Genomic DNA, 22,084 nt, shown 5'->3' with positions numbered 1-22,084 from the left:
AATACTATTCGTGCAAGAAGGATTCGCAAAAAGTGTCATTATAATAATTTCTTATTAAGCGGTGATTTTATATGTCTATATTGAGGCTTGACTTCCCTGTCAACAATACGGAAATCTAAACGATTGTCAAAATCCAATCAGTTTTAGTAAATAAGTATTCTGTTATTAGAATACAAACTGGAAAAAACTTTTTTGAATAATTGTTTGTAAATCCTTACCAAGTCAAAATTTTAAATTGTGTGTAATATTTGTTGCACGCCAGTGTGAATAAAACTAAACATATCTAAACTTTAATTTTTTTTTAGGTTTATTTTTTTATTTTTATGCATAGTTTAGTCATTTTTACACAAACTACAGTCGACGCTCGATATAACGACCTCCTTCGTCCCGTCGAAAACGGACGTTATATTGGGAGGGTCGTTGAATGTAATGGAAAACATACATGATAGTCGTTATATGAAAACGTTTGGGACTTATCCTACCGATCGTTGTAATGGAATGTTCGCTATAACGTGAAGTCGTTATAACGAGCGTTCACTGTGATATATATTTGATTGATAAATTTAAAAAATTGTGATTACTTCCACTTATGTAAAAGTTGGTAATATTTAAATATTCGAATTCCAAAAAACGGAGGAAAGTTGGGAAAAACAGCTTTAAATGTGGGAAAACCGTTTTATCCGCATTTTTAATGATGTTTTTTCCCATCTTTCCCCCGTTTTCAAATTCGAATATCTCATTAAATATTGCACTTAAAAACGTGGAATTTTTTTAATTGGCATCAGGAGAGACAGGAAAACAACTTTATAATTGGGTGTTCGGGTACACGGGGACACACAGTATGAAAAGTATTTTTTTTTATTTTAATAACTATACAACCCCTTGCAACATGAATGACATATCTGAGTAGGGCTACTACACGTTATCTGGATACTTTGTCTAATTGGAAGTATTGCTCTTGGATCAACGGTTCGCCAGTAAAATGTCATACACCCTGTTACCTATGCCCCCTGCATATATGTAGCAATGGATTTGTATTTTATATCTTGAGTTTTATTGTTTTCAAAATATGATTTTTGAATTATCCATCGTTATAAGTCTAATATTGAAAATTGGTACATGTCAGTCTCTCAAGAAGCAAAAGATTGAATTTGTGAAAAAGCATGTGTGTGAAATTTCGTGATTACTGCTATAAACGGCTGCTACTGATGAAATAATTGAGATTACAATGATGAAATGTACCAGATGATATATTAATTAATGAAATACATTATTTATGAAATGTATCAGATGATACATTAATTAATGAAATACGTTATTGATGAAATGTATCAGATGATACATTAATTAATGAAATACGTTATTGATGAAATGTATCAGATGATACATTAATTAATGAAATACGTTATTGATGAAATGTATCAGATGATACTGATGAAATGTATCTTAGATCAGTGTTTCTTAACCGTTTTTACTTCGAGCACCCCCAGTGCAATGTGATTTGCCTTCCTGCACCCGCTTGGATAATGCGTTTTTATATGTTAGAAAATTCAGCTTTTTCTGTAGTTAATTATATTAATAAATTTCTATGTGTGTAATCTTTTACTTATTATTTAATGCCCTTTTCGGCCATGGATAATATTCAATTTCGGCTTTATTTTATTTTATTTTTTGAAAATTAATTCAAAAACGAAACTAAAAAAAAAATACTGTTTTTTTAAACATTTTTTGAGATTTGGAAAAAAGAGATTTATAAGAATAGTTTTCTCTCTATAAATCTTTTCACTTATTGATTCCAGCCGATAAATAACCAACTATAAATTAATGTTTGTTTGGCACTTGACTAAATTTTTTTGATGTTTTTCCTGAGTCATGGTCACGACCGTATCGAATCTTAGCACAACATGCTAATAACGCGAGAGGTACCAATCAATCTAAACAAACCACGGAATAGTTTAGGTAAATAATGGTATTTTTTTTTCAATCTAAATGAAAAACAAAAAAGTAGAATCGCTAATCGTAATAAAAACTTTTGCAACGCAAATTTTGCATGACACAATACTGCAAACGAAAGCGAAAAAATAAGATGTTGAAATATTGGTATGATTCAATTCTTTTAAGAATTGAAAAATTAAATTTTTATCATTTCAATTTTCCTGAATAATCAGTCACTATGTTGAAATTTTTTTTCCACCTCACACCCCCAAAAATGCTCTCCTGCATCCCCGATTAATAACCACTGTATTGCTATAAACCGTTTATGTGCATTATTTATAATGTCTTGTTTAGATGAATTTCATATTTAATCAAACTTTCGAATCTTGAACTAACCCCCCAATGAATTTTCCTGTTTTTTTTCTTTCATAGCTTTAGCTTCAAATAAACGTAGATAAAGTATAGAGTTTCAGAGTTAATAAAATTTATACAATGGACTTTGCATTTAAAAAAATAATGAAAATAAATATATACATGCAAAAGGTGATAAAAATTGTGATAAAAAAAGTAGTGTAAAAATTATGTTCAAAAGCTATAAAAGAGGGAAACATGGGTTTTCTTTGCAGTTGTGTCACTCTCTCAGCAAAATGACTTCTATCAGCCACTAGGGGAAATGAAATGCTGTATAAGTTAATTTTCTGCCCACTCATAAAAAAATAAATAAATATCCCATTGATCCATTAGAAATTGCTGCATGACATAAGCATTTTTAATGGAATGGTTCTCGAAATTACAGCTGATGAATAGTGGTTAACTTCTAAATTTGGATTGCTTTCTGAAAAAAAACTAAAAGATATTCTAATTTTTTAAAGAAATTTTGAACATTTCGTAATTTAGTGTTGCAAACTCCTGTAAACGAGACATTAATTATCTCTCAGCAGTTATGTATATTAATATCGAAAATATACCGTATTTACTAGATTATATATGATCGAATTTGTTTTTGCAATTTTGATCCCCCAAAATTATATAGTCATCTTATATGACAGTAAAAAATGTCTATGTTGCTATGATTATCACGTGCCAGATAACCCCACTGTATATTTGGATGGATATATCTTAATAAATGTAATGATCCATGAGACCGACGCTGTCTGCCAATCATTGCAGAGTGTACAAGAATTTTACAGTGATTTTTGAGAAAATGACATCCCACCTCCAGATTCAGAATGTGGTTGTAAATAAACCTTTTCAAGGTTTCAAAAGTCAAATATCAAAGAAACATTAATTTATAATAGTTTCGGCTTGAATCAGTGAGAGTGAAGAGAACTATTCTATGAATCTTTTTTTTTCCAAATCTCAGAAAAATTTAAAAGAAAATAGTAACTTTTTTTAAGTTTCGTTTTTAAATTATTTAAAAAAAACATAAAATAAATAAAACCAAAATTAAATATTAGCCATAGCCGAAAAGGGCATTAAACAATATGTAAAATAATCAGTTAGTGTAATTAATTACAGAAATTTTTTTTCTAACAGATAAAAACACATTATCCAAGGTTGTGCTAAAAGGCAGGTCGCATTGCAATTGCACTGGGGGTGCGGGAAGGGAGAAAGATTAAGGACCGCTGATCTAATATACTTCATCAGAGTCCTATCTGATACATTTCATCATAGTATACCACATCTGATACATTTCATCAGAGAGTACCATCTGATTCATTTCATCAGTGAGTACCATCTGATACATTTCATCAGTATATTTCATCATTATAATCTCATACATTTCATCAGTAGCAGCTGTTTATAGCATTGTTTCTGAACCTTTTCAAGCTCGCGGCCCGGTTTCATTCATTTTTGTGAGTCGAAGGCCCGATCATACACACGACCAACGGAAAATGAATGAGGGAAAATGAAACGGATGATCACTCGCGGCCCGGTATGAATGATATCAGGGCCCGGTGGTTGAGAAACGCTGGTCTTTAGCAATAATCATGAAAATATCATGCTTTTTCACAAATTCAAAGTTGATGTAGTTGGGCATGTAAACTTCCGGAGATTTTTCAGGCCAATGCTCGATTACCTATACGGTCATGCTGATGTGGTGCGATTACAGTTGATTTAAAGATAGCAATAACGCAATGTTACATTTCGAACAGTATTATATTTCAAGAGAGGAGAAGGTAAAAATAAATGTTTCGTATTCTCAATCAGCAGTATTGACACTAAAAGAAAATCCTGATTAAATTTGTATAATAAAGTTTAAATTTATCGTTGCTGGCCATGGTACGTACAGCAGCAATGGAAGTGTATACCCTATACATGTAAAGCTAAACGCAGGACGTAATTACAATACCTTATGATGTATTAAAAGCATTGGTAAGAAATAAGTCATTAGATGGCATCGTGAAGTGGTTGTGCACCTCCCCAGGTAACGGTCTTTATATACGGAGACTCGGAACACACCTTCAAAACTTGAAATAGATGATAAAAGTGACGAGCACGAGTTTTGTTTACATTGACGCATTCCTTCAGGTACGCTCTCAAGTGAATTGCTGAATTCCCTTCAATTGAAAGACAAAGCTTTAAAAAAGATGACGAATCCAAGAATTCAATAAAGTTAAAAAACCTGATCCATGAAGCGATATTTGCAGCTTGCTATGAATATTAAGAAAACAGAAAAAAAACACATAACTTTAAGAATTCATCTTCTAAGAATTCCGTATGTGTTCCTGCGCACAATACAAATACAATGCCACAACAGTCAAAATGCCCAACGAGGTGGCTGATAAAATGGAAGGAAACTGAACAATAATCGACAATATCATACGAGAAATGGTGTTTTTATCATCATACTGTATTTGCAATAGCGAAGGAGAAAGCAAAGCCCTGTTTAAAGAAAAGTCTGGGGAAAAAAAAATGGATGGAAGAAGAATGCGTAGTTATCTTCGAGGTCATCGTCAAAACCGAGGTTCATTAACATTATTCTCCATAGGGATCGGTCGAAACCGCAACCTATTGACGTCTTATCCGAGGAGTTGTGTTGTACGAGGGTCAGTTGCTCACCCCACAAAACTTGTCAATCAAATTCGAAGGTCAATTGTACCGGACTCCCCTTTAATCACATGGGCTATTTGTACCGCGGAGGGGAAAATGTCATGGAGCTGCATGCGCGAACTCCCTATAGATATGACACACGAGCCTTTACTTACCTATAGTAGATACTGTTGGAAGTAGTAGTTGTAGCGTGTCGTTATAGAATTCTACGTAGTAATTTTTTCACGTGCTTTGTAGATCTTACCTTCTCGTAAAGAATGGAATTTATGTGAAATTTATATATATAAATTATTTATATTTAAAATTTATATCGACATTTCAGTGAAATTTTGTATAAAACATACATAGCTGGGGCAAATCAAACAAAAGCAAGATGCCTGGAAGTGAAGATGAATGAAACGAATGATGAAAAAAAAATTCATTAAATATCGGTAGGCTACCCGTAGAAAACGGGGATGGGCGTCCAGTAAAATTCGGACGCTGACAACGAGTAACGGTTCAATGACCATCAAACCTACTCTCAATACAACTGACCCATCTCCGTTGTTGTTTTTGTTTTTTTGGTTATTGACTATAAAAAACCGATTTCTCGCATGATATTGTTGATTATTTTTCCATTTCCCATTTACTATATGCTATTGGGGAAGATTGGAAAAATTCCTGGAAAACATGAATCTCTTATGATATTTTTCTGTGTGATGTCTTTTCTTCTATTCTATTAGTCATAATATGCTCAAGTATCTCACCACGGATCGGATTTTTAAACTCTAATAAATCAATGCACTCGCCATATTTTCAAAAATTTTGTCTTTTATTAAAAGGGACTTGCACTTGAAAGCCTACTTGAAGGAATAAGCCAACATAAACAAAACTCATGGAAGAGTAGATAAACTTTGTAAAACTATTAAGACTAGTAAAACTATTCAGCGTGACTGGTGATTAAACATTTTTTCCTGTGAAGATGACACCCACTGTATGTCGAAATGCATTAAAAGTTGTAACTTTTCGTATATTTGCCTTATTCATTGGTGACTTCATAATAAAGCAAAACTCATGACTGTGACTTTTATCATTATTTCATGTTTCGAAGGTAGGTTCTGTTCCCTGGAGATCACTTAAAATTGTTTATTTCAACATTATTTATATGTTACGGTAAAATAACCATAATTCATGAAAGCATCTAATGACACATCATAACAGTAGCGCCTACCTCCAACACCTCGTGTGTATGGTAGTGAGAGCCTGCGGTAGCTTTACTGATATCTAGGCTATGCACTTTCATTGGTGCTGTATCATGATGAAAAATTTACTATTGTAATTTAATCATGATTATCTCTTAGTGTGGAAAGACTACTGCTGCATGAGCATGCGATCCATTCGTCTTTAACTTCTCTTCCAGCACAATAGACTATTCGAATTGTAACATTTGAGTCCCATTGATGTTCTGAAATTTCTATTTTTTATCCACCGTATAATGACACCACATTAACGCAGCATGCATTGCAATTCATTTAAAAGCCTACTTGAATCAATGCATCAACGTAAACAAAACTCATGCTTTCGTTTTTATCATTAATTCATATTTCAAGGTGTTTTTTGCGTGTGCAATAGTTTACTAATTTAGGATACAACTGTTAAAACAGTAGATTGGTGATGCCTGATGAATTTGACGTTTCAAGATCTAGTTAAGGCTACGCTGGGACAGGTGTGATAAAAACTATTTTCTCCTTTAATATGCTTTTCACATATTTTATTTCTTCAAGGACGTGTAATAATATGAATATTTGGCACAAACTGATCATCGAAAGTATTGAAGTATTCGGTATCGCTACTTTTTGTACTACTTTGTATTGCTACTTTTCAAAAGTACACTTCCGTACACCAAAGTTTTTTGCTATAAACCGCTCTACAGAGGCATTACATCTAACTGAATTTTGTTTATCAATTAACAAGGGTTCTTAACCCATGGGCCGTGACCCAAACTTGATTCATCGGGGCTTCCGACATGCGTCGTATGAATTTACTTACAGCCAGGAATTCTCGACCTATGGGTCGCGACCCAAAAGGGATTCGTAGAGGCTTCCTAGATGAGTCTTACGAATCCTGGTGTAAATACACTTATTGCATCATCGGCTTCAATAATTCTGAAGAACAAACAGTCCCACGGGTCGCAAAGCTGATCTTGTTGATTTTGGGTTGCGGCTGAAAAAAGTTGAGAACCCCCTGAATTAACCAATTAAATATACGACATGATGCCACTCTCCACTTTTTTATGCAAGATGTACAAAAAACTGGATGTTGTGTGAAGATGCTGATTTTTTGGAAAGTTGTTGATTGAAAAAAAACATCTCTGTCTCTATCGGGACTCGAGCCCCAACCACTAAGCTATAGAGGAGATAGAAATTTTCTTCCTTCTAGCGCATAGGTATACAGTGAAACCTTGTGATACGACGATACTCGATACAACAATAAATCTCTCTAAAACGATATTTTTTTGGTCCACAGAGTAGCGTTATATTGAGGTTTCTCTGTAATAACATAAGTGATACACTCTTCCGGCATACGAGGAGCCCGAATCCCAGTAGAGCCAGAGATGAATTTTTCTTTTCAAAAAAATCAACATCTCTTCAAAAACAATAAATAAATCAGTATCTTCACAACACAACATCTAGTTTTCCTCACGTCTTGCATAATCAATTAGAACGTCTTTCCTCTTAAAAATACTCAAGAGCGCATTTTTTGGTAGTAGGCCCACCTAACAATGCAGATATAGGGAACATGCCAACAGTACATAGCATAAATCTGATGGCACGTGATGATAACCTTGCCCCTCAATACAACGATAATCACCCGACAACGATATGTTTCCTTGATCCGCAGAATACCGTTATATCGAGATTTCGCTGTATTCAAACAAACAAAGCCACAGATCACGCGCAATCTCTTTCGCAATCCACCACTACCACCACCACCCTCCAATTCCAACACTGCATTTTTCCTTTTTCTTCAAAACGAGGAAAAATCTATCTCTTCCTTCAAATATTCCTTCACAAAACCTTCCTCCTCCGCGCACACACACGACAATACTCCCCTTAACCCCCCCCCCCCCACTCAAAAGCAAAGAATGCTTTTTGCATCTCATTAGGCACCACCACCACCACCTTCCTCTCAGCCAAACTACCGTTCACCCAATCCCTCCCCGCCACCAGCCTCAACCTTCTCCAATGCCACCCGCGATCTACCCCCCCCCCACCCCACCTCTGAAACTTCCATCAGGCAAACACGACTGGACGATACTGATAGGCCCAAAGCGCACACAGAACACCCTCGCCCTCTCGCAACCCCACCGTCGAACCCCACGCGTACAAACGAACGCGAGGGGGGGGGAGAGCTTTCTTCCACACCCCCGCCACCCCACGATGAAAACGGCATCAACAAAAGTCCCCACCCCCTTTTTATTCTTCAAATAACCGAACCCCAAAACATCGATCCCCCCTTTCCCGCACTTCCCGCCCTTCCCCCTGCTGCCTAATAAAAGTGTTTAACTTCCCCCACCTGCTTTCTTGCACCTTCCCTGCCTCTACCGTATCTATTCTCCACCTTCTTTCTTCTTTGCTCCTCCTTCTTTATCCTCTTGCTCCTCCGTCGCATCTTTTACGGAAGAAAAAGATGAAGCGTAAAAATTATGGGAGAGAGGAACAAGAGAGGGCTTTCAAAGAATTAGTTCCGTCAAAGATCCGTTGAGGAATGGATGCTTATTACAGCATTGCTTCCTCTATATCTTTCTGATAAATACCACAAAAAATAATTTAGTATGGAATGTAAATTTGATTTTTAAGAAATTTTAATCAATTTCTCAATTTAGATATATATTTTTTTAAATTTTAAAATGATATTAATTTAAATTTTGAATAATTTTTTTAAATAATTCAAATAATAAAAATATAAATTTCTGATAAAAAAAATTATTGTATAGGATAAATGATTAATTAAATAATAAAAATATTTTTGTATGACTTACCCGTTGGAATTTTTGGAATTTTCGTTTTTTGATGCTTGTGAAATTATAATTTTTTTTTAAATTTAAATTTTTTTATATGGATATATATTTGATGTTTTTTTTTTTTGCGGAATATATGTGTAGAAATTCAGTTGACAACTGTTTCTTTGCAGGAGTGACAAGTGTGTGTGTGAGGTGCGAGTGAAGTGAAACGAAACCCAAAGCCCGCAACAACAGCGCTGAGGGAAAAGTCAAGCGCAAACTCGGACAAGCAAGACTTAACTCTAGGGAAAACGGAGTGCGTGATCTTGGCTGCCATTGGCCGGAGAGATCTTCCACCGCCCACTTTATACCGATATTCGTCTCATTACAAGCCGCCATTCCAGACAAAACTCTTCCTCGTGTTGAGCCAAAAACTCCGAGCCCAACCCAAAACCCGTGAAGGAAATGGACGTCGTCGTGTAGGTCCGTCTGTCCGGTTGTGACGATCGCCTTTCATTCCCATGCAACAAAATCTCGTTCTGCCCATGAAAGGCCCGATCGGCGGCCTCGAGGACTTCTTATTCTTGTTATTCCAACGTTGAAACGGACCGTTTTCTTGTGTGTGTTGTGAGTGCGTGCGTGCGTGCGACGGATCTTAGGAAAAGGGGGTAGTATCGCCACCCCGTTCTCGTAATAATTCGCAGTCCTTCACCACCACCCCGGTCTTCAGACTAGTACAGAGCTGTGTGCATCCCCCTTCTCACACCATACTATCAGGGCGCTGCTTGGTACAGTAGTCTTTTTCACCCCCTTTCCTTGGATCACCAGTACTGAACATATACTACATACTGTCTCACCACCCCGGCTGCACTGCACCGAAAACTCCCTCATCCATCTCGCGAGCCGATCGCCCCCAGCCGCCACCATCGCTACACCCACCTCGGACTGTGTGTGAGTGTGTGGACCGGTCTCCCTCACGGCCATTCAGATACGAAACTCGGACTAGCGAAGTAGCGCAAAAGCAAACGAAAACACAGTGGGAAAACCGACCACCGGCCAACAACGGACGGACAGTTTCAGGGGGAAAAGTTTCTTGTTTTCCCATAAGTAGCAAGCAGCAGCTATCGGTAGACGGCGACGGACTTTTGGTGACCACTGGTCAAGCATGTCCGGCGAGTCAAGACGTAGGGGGTCCTCGGGGCCCCGGGACCCACGGAACGTGTGGCAGCAGCAACAGCAGCAGCATCATATGCGCCAAGGTAAGCTGAAATTTAATGACTCATTAATTAGTGAACAATTACTTTTTTTAATTAATTGTTATCCATGTGTAGTGAAGTACATAAGTGTTAGGAAATATTCCCTACTCCAGTATTTAAGTATTACCTACTCCAGAATACGAGATAGAAATTTCAACCCAGAGATAAATGGACATCTGCAAACGATATCCCATCGATGGACATTGTTCAAGATATGGAAATATCACATTAATTTACACACTTTAAGACTTATAATCGACAGGAATTCGACATCAAACACTAATGACTTGATTTTACAATCTATCTATCTATCTATCTTCGATCATAATTTTAGAATTAATTAATAAATAAACTTTATAACTTATAATCATAATTAAATTTGTAAACATGATAATTATTTTCTGAAACTTTAATTTTTTAAAAATTCGCAATTAAAAAAACTATATCATATTTCTATCGATAGTGAAACTAATTAATCAACAAATGATTTTAATTAACTATTATTTAATACAAGTGGTTTTCACATATAATTCAATATGCATATATATGATTAGTTTTTATTCAAATTAGTTTGAACATAAGTCTTGTACATAAACTGTACCTATACATTTTTTATTAATTATGAAAATAATTTTATTTCTTTAATCTTTATGTTAAATTTTTCTGACTTTGACTCATTTTAAAGAATGATGATAATAAACAATACTTACAGCTCAAGATAGGATTTGGTGATTTAATATAAATGACTTATTATTAGATATTAATCATGGGAGTTGTATTTAACAAAAAATTAAGTTTTCTATATTCTGTGTTATATTAGCCATTAATTTTATTATTTAAAAATAAATTTCAATAAATTTTGATAATGATGTCTTGGAAACAAAAAGGATATTATTGTCACACATATTGTGCTTTCGTTGATCATATTGTCAAATTCTTCGACGGCAAGGAATGCGGAAGACTGAGAAACGGAGATTGTGACATGTGCGACATGATTAAAATGCGAGATAGAACTTTTAAACACCAGCCATCACGATTTACCTAGGCTGCTACTATATGCTGAATAAATAACTTCACATTACAAAATGCCACGAAAGTTCTACTATACCAATCTTAGAGTTGGACGAAATTCTTCTTAACCCTTTAACCGGCATAGCAGAAATCAGTGAAATCCTCGCAAAATGCCGTATCCTTTTCATGAATTAGGCTTCCTTCCAATTTCCAGCAGGTGCAAAGTAAGAAAGAAGGAAAATGTATTCTGTTAATAAAAATCAACCTTACAAAATATTCGTCCTTGTCTATGCTAAAATATGAGGCTCTTAATAAGGCGAGATATCTCGTCAATGCCGGTGAGAGGGTTAAAAATTATTTAAAAAGTAGAATTTACCTAAGGAACATTAACAATATTCGATTAGCACGAAATTCCATTGTTCATCTCAAGGTAAGTAACAGTTTTTATGTTGTTATATATGACTAATTAATTATATTTCAGAGCGAAGCAGATGAAAAGTTATTTATAATATTGACAATATATTCAAATTTATTCAATCTTTTCTGAAATTATAATTTTATACATATATATAGATTGCATGCACCACGTAGAGAGACAAGTCAATTCAACCTCAATTTTTTCTCTCGCCACTGGTCATTCCTGTGCACAGAATGACCATAGAAATCACCATTGATATGGCTTGACCATTGTCTCTCGATAATGGTGGTAGTGACCACGATTGTTGTGTCCATAATGAAAATTGAAAGCTGAAATTGCTTATAAGGAGGTTTATTGAATGTTTTAGTCGTAGATGCTTGTTTGACGATGGCGAAAAAGGAAGTAAAAACCAAGGAAAACTCAAGAAAACCTCTCCTTATTTTCTTCCGCGTGCCATCCGTCTTCCTCCTTCACAGGAAATATCGATCGCATCTTGGAGGAGCAAACAGCGCCGCTTTTAAGAATAAATCGGTGGCGATGGGTGAACGGGTAGGGTGAGAGCACCGAACGGGAGCATTGTCACGTGATTATATTGGAATTTTCATTTATTTGCATTTTTACAATTTTTTTATTTTTATTTTTAAAGAACCCAATAACACACAGTGCGTACGTAACGTGGAGAGGAGAATACAGCGGGGAAGGTACGAATACTATCACGGGATTCGCCAATCTCTTTATGACTGCGCAGCTAGTATACTTTTTGATTGGACGGGGCTGTCAACCCCAACATTCCTCCGACTCACTACCACATTCCACTTCTCAAAAAACAAAAAAATTAATTCAAAAAATAATAAAATTCCATTTTCTTGAAAAATTCATTACCTTTTCGCCTCCCTCGCTCTAAAACTTATATATATATATTTGTACATAAATGTCTGTGTAGTGTATATAAAATTCTAAGACCCCCCTCCCCCCTCCCGAACACACATCCCCCTCTCAAAACCCCCCCAGCCACCCTTCGGTACTGTAATTAATCTAAGAGCACGCGAAAATTATGGTAATTGCTTTTTCTCTCTCTACCTCTTTTCCCAAAACCCTTGGACCGACCAAAGTACTTTCTTTGCACAACACACGATTTTCCTACCATTTATTCTAGAATAGTTTATGTGATGTGTGTTAAAGTTTTATGCAGTTTTGTTGTTGCTGTGTATGTACGTAGGTACGTGCGTGAGCGTTCTTATAATATACGCTGGAAAATAACGCTGCTAACGATAAAGAATTGGTTCTCTTTTCCCTTGCTTAAGTCGTTTATTTAAAGACGATGCCTGGAGATTGGCCGTTAAAACGGAGTTTTAAGTCTTGCAGAAAAAATAAAATAAAATAAGAGAAGCCTTATATATATAATATAAGAACGAAAACTTTTCTGGAACATTGTAAAATGTTGTATGTTCTGTAAAACTGTACCCCAAGAAATCTCGTGTTTATGTACTTTATGTCCGTCTTATCTTTTATGACGCCCTCTTTTCGTTGTTCGGCTTTTCTAAGGCAAGAGGAAAATTTTCATAATTAGAATATAAAACAGCATAAACAGCATAAAACCCTTGTGAGAAAATGTTTGGTTCATCTTATTCCTCTCTCAGGGTCTTTTATAACGAGAAGAGTCCCCCGCTGCCGTCTTAACATGCAAAAAGGAGCTTCATCTTTCGATGATGGCCATCTTCGGAGACCCATTAAGACTTTTGAGCGGCGTCAAATGACTCTTTGGGATAAAACAGTGTTTGTAGCCTCGTACCCAATGTGTATGTGTAGGTATAGATGCATGCACATGTGTCTTAAGTGCAAAAGAAGAACACTCGAGTGTTAACTCACATATCCCAAAATACCATCGCCTTTCATCTCTTTTATGTTAAGAGATCTCTTTTGTCTCACTTTTACTTTCGGGATATTTGTTTTATCCCGTTTCGGGCTGTATATAGATACCCAGGGTAGTGTGATATACTGGTCTGAGGGTAGAATGTCATTTTTACGGGCTAAAATAAATGTCAAGGGGGGATTCTAATAATTACTGGAAGCCGTAAAAGAATACCAATTATTTTCCCGGTTGTCCTAGTTGATGTAGCGATGGCCATCATTAACTGAATATTCTAGTTTTAATTACGAAATTTAAGATTCTTCTTCTGGGAGAATTTTTAAAGAAAAATGTTATCGTGTTATAAGAAACTTAAACTCGCGTGAATAACTGGAAAATATCCGCATAAATCGAGAGAAACTAACTATTATCTCGGTTATTTTTCCCATATAAGGAATTATTAAAGATTAAAAATTAAGTATATGTATACGTGTTTTCTTCACCATGACGAGGAAGAGTGTAACGCGAGATTTTTAAGATTTTACGATCTAGGAAATGAGAGAGAGTCTCGAGTTTAAACATTACAATTACATTAACTAAAACCTAAGCGAGGAAAGTCTCTGATGACCTTTAGTGAAGTAATTAGAATTAATCTTCGTTAAGAAAGTCTCACGAAAAGTCACTTGTGATTAAATCATTAACACTTTATCTGCGATAGAATTTCCAATTAAGACTTTATTGGTAAGAATCACTTTTTTTATATTGTTTGCGATGTTGTTTTATTGGAGATAACAGTCTTGACAGTGAGAGAATGGCCTGATTTTATACGGTATTTACTTATTATAATATTGTTGTAAAATAACGTCGAGGTAAAATATTTATGAAAAAATTATTTTTGGATCTGGAATATCAGGTAAGATATTAATTAATTGTGATTTTTAAGAAAAAAACAATCGATAATTTGGCAAATTTGTAAGTACGTGTGCAGTGCCGTACACACACGTTTGTTTCTCATAATTTACATTTCTCTACAATTTGAAATCAAACGATATTGGAATTTACGTAGGCCCACTACTTATTTATATATTTTTTACAAAAACACGGTATTAAACACGGTAACCGCATGTTGGTTAAATTCATTCAAAGATGTTCTGAAGATTTCTCATAGATATTGAACAGAAATAAATTTGCATGGAAAAATTCGGTTATAACAACGTCACAGGTTTCACAAAATTTTCTCGTTATAACTGAGTTTGACGTTTTCAAGACCGTAAGAAAAATACAATCAGATGCAATTAAATACTATACATGAAGTTTTTATTTCACTACTATTAGGTTGGTCATATATTTTATCGAGAAAAATACGGGATATTGCCGATTCTCGCCAAAGAATAAACAAGAGCTATAATAAGTCTGAAGTGAATTGAAATGTATTTCTGAAGTTCAAGAGGAGAAATGTGAGATTAATATTTATAGTGACTGCCGCTTATAACGTTCCCTCTTTTAAAACTTTTCCTGCTTAATACGACATATTTTCGTGGCCCCATCTTCGATTAATACTCATCGAAATTTCCCGTTTAAAGCGTTTTTCCCGTTTACAACGTTTCACCATGACGGTTTTTTTTGAAGAAAAATAAACGTTATAAGCAGGATCTACTGTATTTACTTATTATAATATTGGTATAAAATTACGCCAACGTATTAAAACATTCATCGAAAAAGTATATTTGCATTCGAAAAATATCAATTAAGAAATGAATTAATAGTGATAATTTTTCGAAAAAAAAACCATAATTAGATAAATTATGTAAATACGTGTGTGCAATGCCGTACACATAATCGTTTCTCATAAAATTTACATAATTCTTTAAAATTTGAAATCAAACAATATTGGAATTAATGCTCAATAAGTATACGATATTATTAATTATTCAAATTCAGATTAAAATAAATCCTGATATTAATTAAAAATATTGGAAGACACTGTACAAGAAATCCCACTTTGTTGATTAATAATTGATTGAATATTTACCGCTTTTCTCGCATGATAAACAGCGAATAACAATTCGGCATTTCAGCGATCCCGCTTTCTTTCGCTAGATGGCAGCAGCATCGTGCTGACTCGATAACCCGCTGTATCCTATGTATTATACAGTACAATTACTGTACTATACTATAACATACAGTACTAATATATTTCGGTATGTTTTTTCACTTGATGTGTGTAGCCAACGGAGATTTTTAGATAAAAATGCCTAAAACAAAGTTAAATTCAATTTAAACATTTATAAATAAATATTAGTATGATACATTTCATACCTAATGTACGATAATTCGTTGTATTTTTAATACTATATAATAATATATACTTAAATTTGCATTATTCAATGTAATTTATGTTGAGCAAAAAATTGTTTATAAACAATTCTTTGTTAACAATCGTTTTTGTAAAACGATCGTTAAAAATTGTTTTACAGATTTTTAAGGATAACATTAAATTTGCGAATGACTTATTAAATTGCTGATCACCAAAATTGTAAAAGATTACAACTTAAAAAAAGATTGCTCTGTAACTGAAGAAATATTTGTAATTTTAATTTTCAAAAACATTTAGCGAAAGGTTAGAAATAAAAGCATCCAAATTTATGATTTATTAATTTAGGAATTTCTTTTAACGAAATAAGTTCAGTATAAAGAAACAATTGTTTTACTATTTAGGAATTCCAAATATTCCACGTAAAATGTGTTTTAATTTGATAAAAAATGGATTCTTATACTAAAATAATCTAAAAAAAAAAATAGTGGAAACCTTGATCGAATCACAAATCAATTAAAAATAAATTCACTAGACTAAAACTTAAAAATAACGTATTAAATTTTATTTTGAAAACTGTAAATTAAAAAAAAAATGTTTTCATCAACAATGAAAATATTATTATGTAGTATATTCGAACTTTTCTTTATAAACGCGAAAACAATTCCGGAAATTTAATACAAATTTAGTGTACGTCAATTTTTAAAAGTACGCTTATGCACAAAAAATTAATCATTAATATTTGGTTTTTACATCACAGATGATTCGATTCTGATTCTGAAGGTAAGTTTGCAGAAAATTAATCAAATGATTGACTAATTTCAAAAAGAATAATGCTCAGCAGACCAATTTAAAAAAACCCGTTAATAATTATTCACAATTATTGAAATAACCGATGACGTCTAAAATTTTCAAATATATATATATTTCCATCAACAGTATAGTACTATACACGGGTATATTCAAATCTTTTTTCTTCAATACGGATATTCATGCCTAATTTAAAAGAATTGTGTATTTGAAGCATATACAAAAATTTTTCACCAATATTTAGTTTGTATTTTCACCAAAAGGTAAGTTTGCGTGAGAAAATTAATTGAATGATTAATTAATTTCATAAAAAATGAATTCTTATAAACCAATGTGGAAAAATAATGAATCCAAATCAGAAATTTTTCAAAAATCTCATACATTATTAAATGCAATAATGAAGTCTAAAATTTTATTTGAAGAATTTTCAGAAAAAAAAGTTGTTTACGAGTACACAAATCGAGTATGAATTGTTGAGTCAATTTTCGAAAGCATGTTAAAAAATTATTCATTAATATTTAGCTTCTACATCCTAAGACGATTCTAAACGTAAGCGTACGTGAAAAAAATTATTCGAATGATTAATGTGTCATGAAAATAATTGTTACCGAACCAATCCAAGAAAAAATGAGAACCTCAATAATTATTCATTAGTTAAATAAATATTTTTAGGTAACAAACGTCTAAAGTTCTGTTTAAAAATTATAAATTTTCGAAAATATTTTCACCACCGATCCAAATATTATTCATGCGTATATATTCAAATTATTTGTGAAATTTAAATACAGCTCGTTACGTCAATTTCAAAAGTATATACGTACAAAAATTATTCATCATGCTACTATTTAGTTCCTTATCCAGAGTAAAAATAAGTTTTCGTGAGAAAGTTATTCGAATGACTAATTTTTTTTCCTTTAAAAAAGTACATTTTTACCAAACTAATCTGGAAAAATAATGCACACACACAAAACACAAATATTATTAACAAATTATTTATCGAAACAACTAAAGTTTTCATCAACAACAAAAATGCTATTCGCGCGTATATTCAAATTTCTTTTCAACAACACGAGAACAGTTGCGAAAGTTCATGTGATTAAATTTAAATAAAAATTTATTTTTCTGAAATTATGTACAAAAATTATTCATTGGGCTAATATTCAGGCCATATATCTTAAACGATTCAAAAGCAAAGTTTACATGAGAAAATTAATCGAATTATTGATTAATTTCATTAAAAAAGTTTTTACAGAATCAATCCAAAAATGAATGAAAACCTTAATAATTATTCATTTGTTAAAGGACATATATACACACGTCTAAAATTTTATTTAAAAAGTTGTAAATTTTCAAGAAACATTTCCACCAACAATCTAAATACTGTATTATTCATGCTTATATATTCGAATTCTTTTTCATGAACACAAGGCAAAAAATAGAAATTCATATAAAATTAAAAACAAATTGCTTATATCACATTTTCCATAGTATATAGGCCTACAAAAATCATTCATTCGGCTATTATTTAGCTCCTTACCCAGACTAAAAATAAGTTTTCGCGAGAATATTATTCGAATCATTGTTATATTTAATAAAAAATAACAAAAAAAAATTACCAAGAAAATCTGAAAAAAAACCCGCAAAACTCAAATATTATTCACATATTATTATCGGAAAAACTGAAGTAACAAAATTTTATTTAAAAAATTGCAAATTTTCAAAAAAAGATTTTCATCAAAAATAAAAATACTATTCACGCGTATGATTGGAATTCCTTTCCATCAACATGGAAAAAAATTTCGGAAAATCGCGTTATTTAAATACAATTTTATAAAAACATTGGCATGTACAAAAATTATTCATATTTATTATTTAGTTCGTGTATCAGAGACGATTCTAAAGGTAAGTTTGCGTGAGAAAAATGATCGAATGAGATTGAGTATAATCAATCAGTATTTTCATTGAGTATCAATCTATATTCGATAGGTCAGTTAATTACAAATTGCCAATTATGCATGAAAATTTGGTAACTAGAGATTTCCAATGTAGTGAAAATAAAATAAAAAATTAGGATCAAAACAAAAGTGAGTATAAAACTTAAATATCACATATTTAATATTCATTCATGTGTATACGGATTAAGCCCCTAAAATTTAGGTACGTATCAAAATCTTATAAGTATAAGACAATATTTCTCAATCTTTCTGAAAACTTTTGTCCCGTATGACGGGACATTCCTCTAATTTTCATTTTTCCGATTTTTTTATGCATTTGTCCCGTTTTTTTTCACAACAATACTTATTTAAATTTCTAATAGGCTTACTGTATTTACTGAAGTCGTGAATACACAGCTTTTTCATAATATAAATTATTTTGTGGCAATTATGGGAAAAATTCTAAATATTCATTTTACATATTTTTCAGGTTTAACGTTTTCTCCTCAATTTTTTTTGGGAAATTTTAATTATCAATTTAATTTTAATTGTAAGTGAATCACTGGTGATTGTGCCTACTTCTGATAAGTTTTTTGATGACAATTAGCAATGTCCCGTATTTTACGGATAGTTATTTAAGATCCCAATTTACCGAATTTTATTGTTCTCAATGAAATATGGTCATCACATCACATTTGAATATATTTTTATGAAATATATTTTTGTCGCACCCTTCAGCAATTTTAGCAGTAATTAGTAAATTGCATGTAGAGCAATAAATTGCAATGTTTAACAAATTTTAGTGATATCCCGCGTTTAGGATCGCAATTTCCTACATTATCCTCAATGATGTATGATTAATCTAAGTATGAAGTTATAATTTTATTTGAACCAGTATGGATGTTACGGTAAATGGGATAAATCGGTTATTATGTACACTTAGCAATCGTCTTGGTAAGTTTGATAAATTTATCACTTTTACCGGCGAATATGCATAATACCCAAGCGTCGTTGGTGAATTCATTAAATACTGAAAACATTGTCACATTTTCCGCCGATTACGCATAATGACCACAAATGTCATTAGTAAATTTCATAAATACTTGAAATTTACCGCCTTTCGGCTTTATTTGTGATTATGCATAACCCCCTAGTGTGGTTTGTGGATTTGATAAGTATGAAAAAATCTCAAATGAGTCTAGTACGTGTGATGGATATAGTCGGACCACGATATAATAATAACAGATTTTACGACCGTTCCCCGATATAATACACGTATGAATTATCATGCATAGTATAATATATATAGTACAATTTATCATGTTTACCAACTACGCGACGCTCGGGTATTATGCATAAATCACCAATAAAATAGATAATTTTTTTAGGATTTCTTAAATTTACCAACGGTGCTTGGGTAGGTAAAATTGATTAATTGAGGGAAATTTATCAAACTACCAAAATGCTTGGCGATTGTGCATAATAACCGGATTTACCACATTTACCGTAACATGGATATTACTAATATCAATTAGAACGGGTAAATGGTAACGGTAATCTATGCCATCGTCGTGGATTACCCAGGGCCGGACTTAGGCAGATGCAAAGGTTGCGGCCGCACCAGGCCGCTAAATTTTTAGGGCCGCAAAAAGGGGATGAAAAAATTGTGATTACATTTTGACTTAAACTTGCACTACCTTAATTAAAATTCAGTTCAAGATACAGAACCTCTAACATTCAGACATTGAACCATCGGACCCTGGGTTTCGACAGAATTCCTTTCCCCCCAAGCCAAGAGGGGTGGTGCCGGTGGATCTGGTGTCCTGGGTGCTGGAACAGAGGGGGTCACTAAATTCTTTCAACCACTTTTTCAAAATTACATGAAGGAGGCACAATGCATGCTTATTCAGCTGAAAGAATATCCAGTTGAGGCCCTGGGTAGATAATCGGTTTTCCAGCCCTCACAAGTGCCTGGGGAGCTGCAATTGCAATTTTCTCGCTGGGAACGGACAGTATTGTCCATATCCATTGGCGAATGGCTTTCTTTATGACCATAAAACAGTTTGATAGTCATTCTCGGGAGCCAATTTCGAAATTTCCGGGCACCAGGGTCATAACCATGGGCACTGGAATATTGGGTAACCCCTATCCAGAGCGCCGCAAAGTTTTTTTTTTACACCGCAAAATACTTAAGCCCGTCTCTGGAACCACCTCAGGTCCACGGATCATAGGTTGAGAAACGCTGGCAAAAGACATCAGGTGTTTTCTTACAAAGAGGTGAACGGCCAAGAAAGACCTTACCCTACCACGTTTCTTCCGCTTTGCACCTTCTTCCTTGAGATTTTCACTTCCGTGGGCAAGTGGCCCCGGAAAAAATCTACCGAAATCAAATTTTTATGAGGATTTTAACCCTGTTTTTTTATATTCTTTCTTACCTTACCCCGAATAGAGAAGGGGTAAACCCGATAAGGAGATTCGTTTTCTTATGTACATTAAGGCAATATAATAAAAGGGGGCCCCCCCTTCTTTTCTTCAAGAAAAGGGGTACGAAATTCTACGGGGTTCAAAGATCCCTTCACCTGTTCCCTACATTCCGTGAGACTGTAACCTTCTTCCTGAAGTTCGATGAACTTTCTTGGATACCATGAGAAAGTTTTAACATATATCTTGAAAGTTTGAAATTTGAAATTTCGATACGCTTTTTAAAATCGGTTGAAATGTGCTTGGATTTTGGCCCCTGACGAGTTACGTTTTGGTTATCGGTATTCTAATGCATATATGCCCAGCAGGAACGCGAGCTAAATGTGGCCCTTTGAGCCATCTGTTCCCCTGACCTCAAATGTAATTTCCAATGAGATGAACTAGGTGGCATATATTGACACATCGATCAAGTGGCCCACTGTATATTTCCAGATAATTTAAGAGAGTCGTGGCATATTTACAAATCGCTTGATATTGACCCGCGGTGCAGGTGATCTGCGGTGCAGTTCTACATCACTCAAGTGACCTGCGGTGCAGTTCTACATCACTTAAGCGACCCTCTCAAAATCATTGAGAGACCCGCAACGCAGTTTCAGATCACTTAAGCAACCCGCGCTCAGGGCAGTCTTAAGAGCATCGTGGAGACCCCCCCGGGCCAAACGATTTTTCTGAGGCCCTCCGCCTCCCTGATACATTTACATGCTTACTCTCGAAAATTTCAGCTAGATCACATTTTTGTGGGGCCTTTCTTCTCTTGAGGCGGTCGGACCGTGTCCGGGTGGGCTCATGCGTTGATACCCGCGATGCATTTTCAGATCACTTGACTTACCGGCGGCATATTTCCAGGGCACTTAAGCTGTCCGCGACACGTTTCCAGATCTTTTAAGTTATCTGCGACACACATTTCCAGATCTTTTAAGTTATCTGCGACACACATTTCCAAATCTTTTAAGTTATCTGCGACACACATTTCCAGATCTTTCAATTTTTCCACGGCACACATTAACAGATCACTCAAGTGATTCGCGACACATTTATAG

The 22,084-nt window shown here is 34.1% G+C and overlaps 1 protein-coding gene and 1 long non-coding RNA gene across 7 annotated transcripts in view; one reads left to right on the top strand and one right to left on the bottom strand.

Moving 5' to 3' along the window:
• The window catches only part of LOC149072707 (uncharacterized), a 214,648-nt gene that overhangs the window by 43,996 nt on the left and 148,568 nt on the right, over positions 1-22,084 (bottom strand). Inside the window, exon 1 of one of the 6 annotated variants that reach the window (XR_016194507.1) lies at positions 9,011-9,170. The exons of the other annotated variants lie outside the window; for them this stretch is intronic. This is a non-coding gene — a long non-coding RNA (uncharacterized LOC149072707). Of the gene's footprint in view, positions 1-9,010; positions 9,171-22,084 lie in introns of those variants that run through there. 6 annotated transcript variants of the gene reach the window in all.
• Positions 9,312-22,084, top strand: part of LOC149072706 (uncharacterized) — a 494,426-nt gene continuing 481,653 nt past the window's right edge. The window contains exon 1 of the mRNA XM_089247135.1: positions 9,312-10,230. Coding sequence (XP_089103261.1) covers positions 10,137-10,230 — 94 coding nt within the window. The 5' untranslated portion in view covers positions 9,312-10,136. The remainder of the gene's footprint in view (positions 10,231-22,084) is intronic.

The sequence above is a fragment of the Pholcus phalangioides genome, unplaced genomic scaffold, assembly GCF_987345545.1.
Source record: "Pholcus phalangioides strain wild (caught in Gottingen) unplaced genomic scaffold, Ppha-v1.0 ptg000017l_1, whole genome shotgun sequence".
Lineage (NCBI taxonomy): Eukaryota > Metazoa > Arthropoda > Arachnida > Araneae > Pholcidae > Pholcus > Pholcus phalangioides.
The sequence above is the reverse complement of the archived record's forward strand: the minus strand, read 5'-3'. Positions and strand labels throughout refer to the sequence as shown.